The sequence below is a fragment of the Juglans regia genome, chromosome 3 (assembly GCF_001411555.2).
Source record: "Juglans regia cultivar Chandler chromosome 3, Walnut 2.0, whole genome shotgun sequence".
Lineage (NCBI taxonomy): Eukaryota > Viridiplantae > Streptophyta > Magnoliopsida > Fagales > Juglandaceae > Juglans > Juglans regia.
In genome coordinates this window covers 1346260-1359995 of record NC_049903.1, presented here as the reverse complement: position 1 = coordinate 1359995, position 13736 = coordinate 1346260, and the positions used below count along the sequence as shown (strand labels likewise).

Genomic DNA, 13736 nt, shown 5'->3' with positions numbered 1-13736 from the left:
CTACCCATCATTAGAAGCCCCACGCTGCTCAAATTTCTGGAGAGACCCTACATATATCAGCCCTCACATATTCATTTTACCGCGCTTTCTCTCTCTCTCTCTCTCTCCCGCTCGACCCCTGAAGTTCTGCGTTCCGAACTTTCGAGAGCTCCTTTCCCTCGGCGATCTGTTCTCTGAATCAGGTAAAGAGTTCAAACTCTCCTAGATTTCTTAGTGCCCTGGCCTCGATTTCTCCGAAATTGTTGCAAAAACTAGGAATATTTGAACTTTTCCTCACTTTCACGGCAACAAAACGCGGCAATTAATAGTCAGATTTACGGGATTTCAGTACGCTAAGTTATAGCATGGTTTCATATGATCTCTTAGGGTTCATCTCCCCACTCGAGATATATATATATTTATTTCTGTTTTTATTTATTTATTTATCCTTCCACCGAATAGCGGTGCGACACCACCTTTGTTCGAGGGTTTTGGTTGCCGTCAAATCCTCTCGCCGGACTTATAGTTGAACAACGGTAAGTGCTTTTTCCATGTGCCCTGTCCGACACGCTCCCACTCCCTACTAATAGTGCCACGCTGTAGCGATTCCTGTGTGTAGGGGTGAAAACCAACCCTATTGGTGCGCACTGGCATGTTTTTGAGGGGGAGATACCGACCGAAACCGCCGATGAAGGGGGATAAAACCGATCACCATCGGTTACCATCAGTCCCGTCGGTTCATCGGTTACAAGTCTAGCAGAAAACTCATTACAAAGTACCAACCCAAAAAACTCAAATGACTAATCTCATCAACAAAAAACTAGAAAAATTAAAAGAATCTATCAATAAATCTCACAAAAATATCACAAGATTCACAACAAAATCATTAGAAAATTCAAATAGCCCCATCAACAAACCTCAAATGAATCAGAGATGAGAGAGCTTGAAACGGCGCAAATAGATGGAAGGAGAGAGGGGCGACAACGGAAGAAGAACCCCATCAACAAATCTTAAATGGATCGATGGCATCGGAGAGAGAGAGAACTGAGAGGGAGATGAGAGAATTTGAGAGAGAAAGAGAGAGCAGCGCATAGGAATGGTGGGGGGCTCGAGGGGAAAACAACGATGTTTGGTGTATTAAATCAAACGGCGTCGTTTCATATATATATTTTTTCAAAACAGTGGGTATAAAACAACGCCGTTTAAATCACTTAAGTGAAACGGCGTCGTTTTGTATCATAAATAAAATATATATATATATTATATTGGCCGGTTTAGTTCGTTCAAACTGCTGAACTGAACCGGTCGACGTCGGTTCTAGCTATTTTTTGCCGCCAGCTGACCGATTCTCCATTGGTTTCAGCATGTTTCAAACTCTGGCGGCTGGTCCGCATTGGCGATAGTCGGTTTGGCCAGTTCCTGTACAACCCTACCTGTGAGTTTTATTATTGGAGCATCCGCCGCCATCCTGCCCTGCCGTAATCATCACACTAGTAAGATTTCTTCTCAATCTGTACATCTTTTCCTTTCTGTCATTTTTTTATTTACCTACTACAAGTTATCTAGTTAACCCTCGGATTCCCTCTCTCCTAACAGATTGCCTCTGTTAGAGTTAAGTCCTGACTAACTTAGGCCACCAGAGTCGACATATGCTACTACACACTTAGGTGAATTTCACTTCTGCTTGCTCGGTTTGAGTTATTCCATCGCGTAACACCCTCAAAGACGAAACTTAACAATAGTGTTGGTTGCTGGTTCACAGGACAGTGATTACGTCCCTGGACAGCGTTGCTCCGCTCACTTATTTCACTAGACACCTCACAACATTAGGTATGATACTTCAGCATAATATGCTCAGTTGCTAGGTTACGTGTGCGATATGAATAAATTATGGTGGCTGGAGATTTTGGTAATGAGTTGCATTTGCATGGTAGAACTTATGGTTCGAATGTTTCCTTGTTGAATTGTGGTGTTGGGAGTCTCCGGGTTGTATGAAGTGGGTGGAAGTATGTATAAGAAGGCTGTTCGGATTGATGTGGCTGTGTGGGGGTGGAGTTACATGGTTGTTTTGAGCTATATGTGGCTGTATTGGGGTTTATACGTTGATGGTTTGAGTTGACGTGGCTGTTTGGGTTATATATTGGCAGTTAGAGTTGACGTTGGATTGTTTTGGATTATTATTTTTTGTTGTTGGGTTGATGTTGGTTATGGGATATTTGATCTTTATGGTTGTCTATATTGGAGGGTCCCTTGGTTTGTGGTAACCATCTTGGTGTAAGATTGGACGTGTTGGAAGTTGTGGTGGGTTATGTTAGACATGGAGTTGGATATGATGGTTGTTTTGGGGTTGAGTTATGTGGCTGTCCAGGTTTGCTTTATGACTGATGTTGGGTTTATTTTGTTTGGTTGTTTATAAATTTAACTGCTTATAGGCTTGTTCTATTCCATTCTTAGGATGGTGGAATTTTGTTAGTTAAGTTTATGTGCTAATATGGATTATTAACACGTTAGTGAATAATTCCTGGTTAGGTTGTGACTTTGATAGAACTCGAGTTCAAAGCTTAGGTAACTCTCTGCAAGAGTCGGGTAAGCGGGCAACTAGATTTGCATAAAAGAAATGGACTGAGGTTGATTTGTGAAAAATATGCATTTTATGTTTTGAAAAGAAATGTGAAAAACAATTTTAGTTATTTGTTCTGCATTACGCATGAAATCTGTATAAAAGAGAAAGTATTTTCTGTCATGATTGGTGTAGACATGAGTAAAATTTTGGCATTCTGTTTCAGAATTGTGTAAAATGAGCAAATGTGAAATCTGAAAATTTGTGCATGTTATGAAGATACTCTGAATTTGTTTTAATTATGTGAAGATGCTTTGAATTTGTTTTGATTAGATTCACATTCTGATACTGCCTGATTTGGCCATCGGGGATAACAACCCTACCACCAGGGTTAAACATGGTCTCTGTTTTGATATGATATGATATGATGAAATGATGATGTTCAGTTATGCTATGCCAAAATATTTTTGAATATGAATATTTTGAATTGTCGTTTTGATATTCTGGTAACATGTTTTTGGATCTGCATTATGAAGCAAAAATGTTTTGTTCTACATTCTGAACTTTTTGAAAAGACTCATGTTTGCATACTAGTATATGTTCTCTGCTTACTAAGTCGTTGATAACTCACCTCCTTATCTTGATTTTTCACAATATTTTCAAATGATGTTGATGGTTTAGTTGGGAATTAGGAATAGGAAAAGTGAGCAAGATTAGCAGATGATAGGAAGTTGAGTACCTAAGAGTACCCTTGCTAATAGAGGATTTTTATTTGGTAGTCTAGATTTCATAATGATTTTTATTTGGTAGTCTAGATTTCATAATGTTATTTGGCTTATTGAGACTTATGTATTAGTTCATTATGTTGAGGTTATTGGGAGATTGTGGAACCGTTGATTTATGTTATTGGATTTATCGCATTGATGACCTTGTAGAGGAATTTATGCATTAAGTTGAAATAGATGAATTTATGTTGTTGTTTTGGTGCCTTTGCAAATTATATTTGTTTTGGGGGACATGATTATAGGTGATAGGAGCTAACTCCCTGGACCTCTAGGACCGGGGGCGTTACAAACACATTTAAAGGATATTGAAATGAATAATTTTTGCAAGACGAGTGAACATGAAGGGACACCAAACCTCCATTCCGTTTTCTTGTCCTCTTGTCTGCGTAAGTAGGAACATTTGTTCTGATCCTCAATCCTGAAGTTGCCATCTATTGCCAGTAAAGAAGGTATGGGCATGTTTAACTTACTTTTTTGTTGCAGAAGAGACTATATATACAGCCAAATATTACACCTAATTCGCAGACAATATTCTGAGACTCTTAATGTCATTCCGGCCTGATCATAACTAAAAGAATTTTCGACGACATTGTCTGATGAAAAAAATTATTCTGATTTTGGACGCTCGTTATTCAGATCTATAATTGCATGCACACCAGAGTGTTGTGGCTTGTTCCTAATGTTTTCCCCCCATATAAGGATCGGTTTTTTTCAACGGAGATCAGTTTATGGAATTCCTGTAATATAATTTATCTAGATGGTGTTCATTTACCACTGGCCAGTTATTTTTTGGAGCTCTGGACTAATGTGTTTCCTTATGTGGTTTGCAGGAGATGGATACCTCAAACCCTGCAGTTTTTGTCAACGCAGAGCTGCTGCGATTGTATGTCGGTCGTAGGGTGCGGGCAGTGATACAGGTTTTGCGATCTGATGGTGGAGTTGTTATGGGAAAATCTACCGATGAGAATCAGATAGTTGTCAAAGGCTCTCCGCCTGCTCCCCTCTCAAAATTTGTTGAGGTTGTTGGTATCGCTGACAGTGAAAAATCCATCATTGTGGAAGTATGGAGCAACTTTGGTGATTCATTTGGTATGTGTTTTTTTCCTCCTCTTATCATAATTCTTCTGATAGTGAGCTGTGCTAATTTTATGGGCTGCCTTTTTGTTGCTTGCATCTGAAAGATTGCTCGGAAGTTAAGACTGCATCCATAAGCACCTGTGTTAATAGGAGCTAGTTTATATATTTGTAAACACTCGGGACTGATGGATGGTTTAGAACTTTTAAATTTTCTAAATACATTTACACTCTACTGTATCAGAATTAAATATGGATGCTGAGCTTGCACTGTATCATGAATGGACCAGTAATTATCTGGTTATATGTTTAAAGTGCAGCTTGATAGCCAGCAGGTGTGTACTTTATCCAGAAATAAGCATTCTTATTGGGAGCACCAAAAGTAACTTTGGCTTGCCTTTATTAATTAGTGTGAAGACTTGTTGCTAATTTGTTATCAATTTATGGTTTTCATTAAGAAAAAGAAAATAACCTAGGTCTGAAGTCATGCCTAACTCTTAACCAAACCATGGTTTTTTTTCCTAGTCTGTTGAAAAAAAAAATCTGAAATTGGCTGTCTGATCGCAGCTGCTAGATACAGTTTTCTGTCTCTTTAAAAAAGCCGATAGAAGTTTGCTGGTGGGAATTACGCAAAGACGAAGTCAGTTAAGAGTACTAATGGGTTATCCGTAATGGGGCATGGTTGACTTGTGGGGCTTTCCTCCTCACATATTTATCTGATACTTGCCTATTCCTCTAGCTATGTCTGCAATGTCTCTTTCGTTTATATTATCCTTTTATGGTCTCTAAAGACGATCGGTTGCTTTTTGGCAGACACGCATACATACAATCAGCTGTGTCAGCTTGCAAATGGGGAATTTAAACACTTGTTCCTCTGAGGTACGAGCAGCTTACTTTTTTATGCAACTAGAAAGTGCTTCCCACTCGATGGCAATTTAAAGTAAAGAGGCGATAATGCTGTATGGTATGGTAGCCAGGAATCAGTTTTTGCAGTTGGACAATCATAATGATCTATCTTGCTTGAACCCTTGCGGATGAACCTCCTGTTTATATTTAAATTTTCCTTAACCTTCACGTAATTGAAGTTAACTGTGCTATCTGTTGAAATTTTCAAACATGCTTCAAACATTCAACACTTATACTACTATAGACTATAGTATGATTTGCATCCTCCATTTCATGTCATGATTTTATTAGGATTATGGCTTCTACCACCTATACCATCTTTCGATTAGGAGGACCAGTGCTGTTTCTCATCAATCCAGAGAGGTCAGTTCTGCATTGAGATTACAAGAAATTCACAAAAGTGTCGCACCATCAAGGGTTTTCACCTCTTCCCAGGCCATGCCATGTTTGTTCGATCCAGTTTAAACATAATGGGGTCTTCCTAGAACAAGTGTAAATAACTAATATATCTCCTCCATAATCAGCCATGAATTTGCCCTTCGACAGGCATAAAAATTGTTAGGGCATATGGGTGGAAGGAGGCACAGCAAAAACACCCAACTCCAAAGTACGTTCCTGTGCGTCAAAAGGCCCCTAGCGAATTGGTGAGGCTCAGTCGCCGCTCAGACAATAAAACAGTTTGTAGCAGAACACAAGCTTATTCCAAATGCTACCTACGAAGGGCATGCGATTTTGGTTAAGTGACAGTAATCCACTCCGTTGCCCCAAGATGGCAAGTACTAACTGCATTTCTGCAACAATCGCGGAACTTCCCTTTGGATAACTACTAGAACTCGCCCTTCATCTTCTCCCTTCGTTTCTTGTCCAAAAGAAACCACTTGAGATTAGATTATTACCCAAAAATATCTGATCTTGTTAATTAGCTACAGATTAAACCCATGTGAAATGCTTATCAAGGTTTCCGATTTCTCCGATCTTCAAAAGTTAACAGTACTCATGAGAATATTAAGACACATTGGTACTATTACATCGTTAACCCTCAATTGATCTAAGCTATTAAAATATAGAATTTCGTAGGCACAGATTAAATCCCTTCGATATTCCCGTCAAAAATTTCAAAACTTGAATTTAAATTTAAATTATCCAAGCTCATCATTGTTATAAAAACACATTGGTATCCCAACATAAAACCCTAACCAATTTAACATTTAAAACCCTCACATCATTCGTTCGAACCTAATTGGAAGGTCAGGCGTGAACATGTTCACAGTTTGAGTATGTGTTTCCTATGACTAGCTAGCTGGTTATAACCATATCTACTAAAAAACGGTGACATGGCTAGCACTTTAACTTTATACGACGTGGCAAAATATGGGCCGACTTTCTTCTGTGTAAGGAGTCAGGACTTGGAGGTTCTCTCGCATGATGGGAACCAGTAGTTTTGTACTGTGTATGATATGTAAGGACCAATTTCTGTTTAACAAGTGTGTGAGTACTTGTGATGTGTTTTTCTTTAATTTTTTATGCACGTTCTAAATGCATCAAGTATTTGATGTCAGTGTAACTGTGTTAATGGAGGTGTTTTTTATTTTTAATTTTGGATAATGAGTTGATATGAAAGTTGAATAAAATATTATTTTTTAATATTATTATTATTTTAAAATTTAAAAAAGTTAAATTATTTATTATATTTTATATAAAAATTTAAAAAAATTATTATAATTAAATGAGATGAAATATTTTTTATATCCAAATGGGATCTTAGTGCGTTGGTACCTATTTGGTTGGTTAATTAATTTTCATATGAGGTAAGACTTTAATATTATGAAATAAATAATATTCCAAAAAATAAATAAAGTATTTTTTTGTAATTAAAAAAATAACATGTGCAAGTTAGAATTTGTAATCTAACAAAAAATATGGGTAAGTTAGATTTATTTACCCAAAAAGTAAATAATATTTTTTTGTAAATAAAAAAGTATGGGTAAGTTAGGATTTTTAATCTAAATCCAAGGATTTATACATTGTTATTTTGTTTTCAACATAGCATTTTCCTTAAGAATAATAGAACTACTCATTCCTGTACTAGTAGTACTTATCTTATCATCTGCGATTCAACAAGAAGGATAGAAATAGTTTTTGTTTCTTAAAATCTGAACCAAATCAAAGAGAATAATGACGTTTGAATCAAATCAAGTGGAAAATACTTAATACGTTACAAATTATGAGTTTCGATTATTACCTTAGGGTCAGAATTTTACCCATATCATAAATTTGAAGTTTCTGGCAGGAAAATGATGATGGATTTGGCAATAGGCTAAAAAATAAATTCAAATATTTGAACTTATATATAACACTTGCAACAAAGACTCAGACTACATACATATTAATCATGATAAAGAGAAATGCTTGATATAGGGCTGAGCAAAAATCCAACAATCCGACTCCGAATCCGACTCTGCTCCGGGTCCGCTCCGACTCCGACTTGTCAGAGTCGGAGTCGGATTTTTTCCCTATTGGAAATCGGAGTCAGAGTCGGAGTCGGAGTCATTGAAGAACCGACTCCGACTCCGCTCCGATCCGCCTCCGACTTGGTCCTCCAACTTTGCCTCCGATTTTATACATATTTTATAAAAATGTGTTTTTCTATATATTAATCATTTAAAATTTATACAACTATATCTTATATAGTTAGTTGAACTCAATAATATACTAGTTAAATAATATATTTATACTATAATATATAGACTAAATTGACTAATAAATAATAATAGTTTAGTATATGATTATATGTAAATATCATATTATTACAAATTTACAATCTTATTACCATGTTACATGTAAGTTGTAACACTAAATTACTAATGTATACATATAATAACATGTAATACTAATGTATATATAATATACTATAAACACTAAGATGCATAATAACATCAACATGTAATACTAATGGATTAACACTAATCTATAAATTTAGAATAATATATAATACTAATGTATAATAACTAAAGTATTATTCATATAAATTTTATATAATAATATCATGTATTAATTATATTTTTTGACTTAATAAATTCTCAACATATTCCTTTTGATAAATATATTAGTAATACTAATATACATTAGTATATTAATTAGATTTATGTTCTAATACTAATACTATTAGTACTCCACTTTAAGTCTATATATAAATTACTATATAAATCACTATAGTATTAATTACTAATACTATATTACTATATGATACTATTAACTATAGTGATATACTAGTATTAATATACTAATACTATCAGTGATATAGTTAGTATAGTGATTTATACTAATAGTATTATATAGTTATACTAAATTAAAATCACTATAGCAAATACTAATACTCATATAGACTATAATTATAACTTATAGTATTATACCTATACTAAATCACTATAATTTATACTAATATAGTTATACTAAATCACTATAACTAATACTAATATTTATACTAATACTATTATAGACTATAGTTATAACTTATAGTATTATACCTATACTAAATCACTATAACTTATACTAATATAGTTATGCTAAATCACTATAACTAATACTAATGTAGTTATACTAATCATTATAACTATATATAGTATTAATATCACTATTAGTATAATATATAGTATTAATAATAACTAATACTAATATAACTATTACTATATATAGTATTAATATCACTATTAGTATAATATATAGTATTAATAATAACTAATACTAATATAACTATTAGTATAACTAATATCACTACTAGTATAACTAATACTAATACTAATACTATTAGTGTATTACTAATATTTATATATATTAATATATATATATCAAGTATAAGAGATTAGAGATTTAATATATATATATATAATATTAAATCACTAACATACTAATAGTATGATACTATAGTATTAGTAATTATACTATAAGATATAGTAATAGACTAATAGTATAATATATTAATACTATATTATATATACAGTAATACTTTTTTTTGAATCTTCATTTCCTATACAGTGCCTTTTTTTTAATATTCATATATAATAATATATATATATCATATATATAATATAATTAAAAATAGGTTCATAGTAATTACAATAGTATACTATAATAACTATACGGTGCCTTTTTTTTAATCTTCATTTCGTATATGGTGCCTTTGTTTATTATAGTGATTAGTTGGATGTAGATATGGAATCATGGATGATGGGAGTACATGTAAAAATAAGACTTTCTTTTTATTTTTAATTTTTGAATGTATGTTAGTATGTTACTTGTTTTATTTAGTTGTATTTTTTTATTATAATCAAAAGTTTAATAAGTTTGGATTGTAATTTTTAGAAAATTGAAATTTGAAAGCCCACAATTTTTTTTTTTTAAAAAAAGTGGGTCAAATATGAAGTTAAAAAAAATCAAAAAATCCGACTCCGCTCCGAAAAGTCAGAGTCGGAGGCGGAGCGGATTCTCTACATGTCGGAGTCGGAGTCGGAGGTCCGATTCGACCTCCAACAAAGTCGGAGTCGGAGTCGGAGTCGGAGGTTGGGCCCTCCGACTCTGAAACTGTTGGTGCTTAGCCCTAGCTTGATATATACCTATATGGTATTTCTGCCTTGAATGGTTTATCAAAAGAATTTGGAATATATGATATTCTAGCAGATATCTTTTTTTTGGCTAAAAAGAGAAAAAAAATTAAGAATAAGAAAGATAAAAAAAAAAAAAAAAAAACGGAGATAATTTGAGAGGTACGTTATTTCAAAAAACTTATTTGCGCTTAATTAACGGGATAAATCCGTAAAATTCAATTTTCTCCTGAATGGGATAAGCCTGAAATTCAAATTTCAGCTCAATGCTTGGGACGAGAGCTACCTGATAATCATAAAGCAAAGATAATTAGAGGAAGAAGGTCTACTTTCACAGTTTCACTCAACTAATTAGGTACGTAATTAAATCCTATAAGAATACTTAAGATTCTTAGGAGGGTTATATTATTGGCTATTGAGTACTATTGCTCTTTTGATCATCGCTTTGGGAAGTAAAAAATGGAGAGCTTTCTCGTTTTTCTTTCCTTCCTCATAGTAGCAATATCAACCGTTCATGGATCTTTTAATGCAACTCAAAAGGTACGTTTTGATCTCTAATAGAGGATTATTTGCATGCTTGATTCATCTAAACCGAATTGTGACACTAACTTGGATGTATATATATACATTCTTGCATTACATTGTGAATATGGGAAAGCATTTATATATGTAAATGTAATTTATGTTTGGTTAGGATTAGATGAGTCTGTATTTAATTTGAATTATGGATGGATGTAATTTTAATTGGACTCTAGGATTGCATTCGATAAGGATGAGTGTTTGAACTGTAACTCTTATCAAATCTTGTTAATATTATAAGATAAAAGTCTACAAGAGTCATATGCATGTTTCTAGTTTAAGAGTTAGTTGAAAAGATAAAGATACAAGCTTTATTAAAAAAAAACTGAAGCAGATTTGAACTTGAGGCAATCCAAAAGAAGTGATCTAGCGTGAGATGTTTACAAATAGTGAGCAACGTATCTGACTGAGATTCTGTCAGCAGAGTCCTCCAAATCAATCATAGCATTGCCTATTTGTAGAGAAGTCGACTGAGGGTTTTAAAGTGACTTGAGCAACATATATTCACAAGTATTGAGAGCTTGAATATTTGGGTAAAACTTCAAAAAATCGTGCAAGAGAAAATTAATGATTTTTCAAAAAACTCAACTCGTGGGATTGAGTGAGAGTATACTCCGAGGGGGAGTTGTCGTGTTCGAGTTCAACCACTGGAGGTTCCAGTAGAAAAGATAAAGATTTGAGAGTGTCAGAGATTTTGACTACCTACTGCAATAGAAGACAAACGGGTCGCGTGTTTTGAGTAAACGTGTCTAGTTACAAAGATTTTATAAACGTTTTACTTGTAATACTCTCAATCAATAAAATTAACTTTTTTGAATTTGGTTGTCCTATAAAGTTTTATTTTTGAGGAATTTTTCAAAAGGTTTCCTTTGTAACTAAATTATTGTGTTAATACCTTTAATATTTTATATTGATTACTAATCCGTGCAAATAATTTTTGTTTAGCATTAACGTGAATAATCATGAATATTTGGATAATTTCAATATACATCGTGGTCAACTTCAACCATGAAGTACTTTCTTCAGTTGTTGGCAGGTAATTTCTTCATTTTTTTTACATGTATTATTTTAATATTTTTAAATATATTTTTTTAAAAAATTTATAACATCATTAAAAAAAATATTTCCTTAATCACAAATTAAAAAAAGAGTGGTGGAATAGTATTATCCTAATAATATATATTAGTATTTACAACTTTTACAAATCATTTATATTCATGTGTCCTTTTCACTGTCGACCAGGTGAAAAAGGCAGCAGTCCATCATTACTCCAAGACATTCAGAGGGTAATCAGCTAGGCTTTACACCAGAACAGGTCGGGAGGATATCAAGTACCGTGAAAACTGCTTGATACATGCATAAAGCGTTTTACTTTTTGTTTCTCTGATCTTCTGGTCTACTTATAAACATGTGGGTTTCCTTTTGAAGTTTCTATGATGCATATATACTAATTATTTTTCCTTTTACAGAACATGAATCAGTTATTTCTGTTTTTGAGAGTACTCTTCATCATGTTCAAACCACAAGGTCATGGGATTTCATGGAAGATAGTAGATTGAGTAATTTTGCTGGCCGATATAACAAATTCAGAAAGCATGCAGTGCACGATGGTGTCGTAATAATTGGTCATTTTGATAGTGGTAATTACTATGCCAGAGATTTTAGGCGCGCGTGTACATATATGGCTCATGCAGCCAGTAAAGTGTTAAGCAGCACTGAAAACTATTCTCTGCTGCTTTTTTTTTTTTGTGTGGTAATCTACAGGTGTTTGGCCCGAGTCAATGAGCTTCAACCCAGTTAATTTAGGTCCCGTGCCAAATTACTTTAGAGGAGAATGTGTTACAGGGATTTGGGTTGTCAAGTTTTTTTTGTAATGGGTAAGTAGAAACAGAGCTCGTTAATAATGCCACTTTTTAACAAAACATATCTAGTTATTTTCATTAATCTCAAATGATATTTACCATGTAATTAGCATTACTATCAATCTATTTCCTGAGGCTATTTGGAAGAAAAAATTAAGATCGTAATTAATTTTTTTAACTTTAATCTTAATTAATATGAGTGCAATACAATATATAATAGCTTTTATTTTTATACGGCAAGCAGTTTTGCGTAAGCTAGCTAGCTAGTAACCCATTAAAAAAGGATCGAAAATGATTATGCAGGAAAATAATTGGTGGTCGTTACGCAGATCATGGCTTATCCTAAACCACCAGCATCAATTTATCTATCCCCTCGAGATGATTTTGGGCACGGCACTCATACAAACCTTAATAGGTTAGATTATACCATGAATCATATATTTCGTGAAGGAAACGCTATGGCTAATTTCTTAGCTAATTGTGAGGCTGAGGATTTGAACTTTGTGATAATAATACTTGGCCTAGTCGGTTAAGTGTTCGCATGGACAAATTGGGTCTCCCTCATCAGCAGGTCCGGTAAGGTTTGTGCCCTGTAAGTTGCTTTTTGGCTTATTATTCTTATTATACCTTGTTTTGGTTTGTCTTTCCCTTGCAGGTTACCACGTACTTGGTTTGTTTTTATTTAGGTAAGAGTGTCGTTCTTTAGTTTAAGTATCCTTCTTTTAACGCCTAGGTTCTGGTTTTTGTAGTTTATATGTATCTCTAGGTGTCAGATTCTAATCACGATTTTCTTCCACAAGACAATTAATAAAATCGGTACCGTCCTCTTAAAAGAAAAGAAAAAAAAGACAGCCGCTGGATCAGAAGTGAAATTGGCCAATGTAAGAGGATGGGAGAGCGACATCGTAAAAGGTGGAGAGCCTTCTGCTCGTATAGCTGTGTACGAGGTTTGCTGGCTAAATACTAGCAGTTGTGCTGATGTTCTCAAAGCCTTTGACGACGCAATCCACGATGGTGTTGATATTACCATGTCCCTTGCCGAAACGAAACTTCCTTTCCCACCTTACCTAAACGACTGCTTTTCCGTTGGAGCTCTTGAGTCTTTTAGAAATGGAATTCTCGTTTCGTCTAGTGCTGGCAATCTTGGATATCATGGGACTGTTGCGAATTCAGCTCCTTGGTTTCTCACTGTTGCGGCCAGTTCAACTGACAGAGAGAGCTTTTGCCAATTGAGTCTTGGACACGGAAGCTTCTTTGTAAAGGTATGTACATATATACATATATATATACATATACATATATATATATATATATATATCTGCTAGCTACCATTATAAGCATGCAATGAAAGGCATTACTATCTGATCTGCAACAGAGCAGGTAATGTTAC

General features: G+C 34.0%; 1 protein-coding gene across 4 annotated transcripts; it reads left to right on the top strand.

Moving 5' to 3' along the window:
* Positions 1-5578, top strand: LOC108985695 (replication protein A 14 kDa subunit B-like). Of its 4 annotated transcripts, XM_035688593.1 has the most exons (7): positions 1-182; positions 1343-1472; positions 1576-1646; positions 1742-1809; positions 3567-3773; positions 4155-4413; positions 5212-5578. In XM_035688593.1, the coding sequence occupies exons 6-7, from the start codon at positions 4158-4160 to the stop codon at positions 5274-5276; spliced, it is 321 nt and encodes a 106-aa protein (XP_035544486.1). In that variant the 5' UTR covers positions 1-182; positions 1343-1472; positions 1576-1646; positions 1742-1809; positions 3567-3773; positions 4155-4157; the 3' UTR covers positions 5277-5578. The 4 variants fall into 4 exon arrangements, with proteins under 4 accessions (XP_035544486.1, XP_035544487.1, XP_018813639.2 ...); XM_035688594.1 differs by lacking the exon at positions 3567-3773; XM_018958094.2 differs by lacking the exons at positions 1576-1646; positions 1742-1809; positions 3567-3773 and having other exon boundaries at positions 2-182.
* Positions 5579-13736: the final 8158 nt, after the last annotated feature.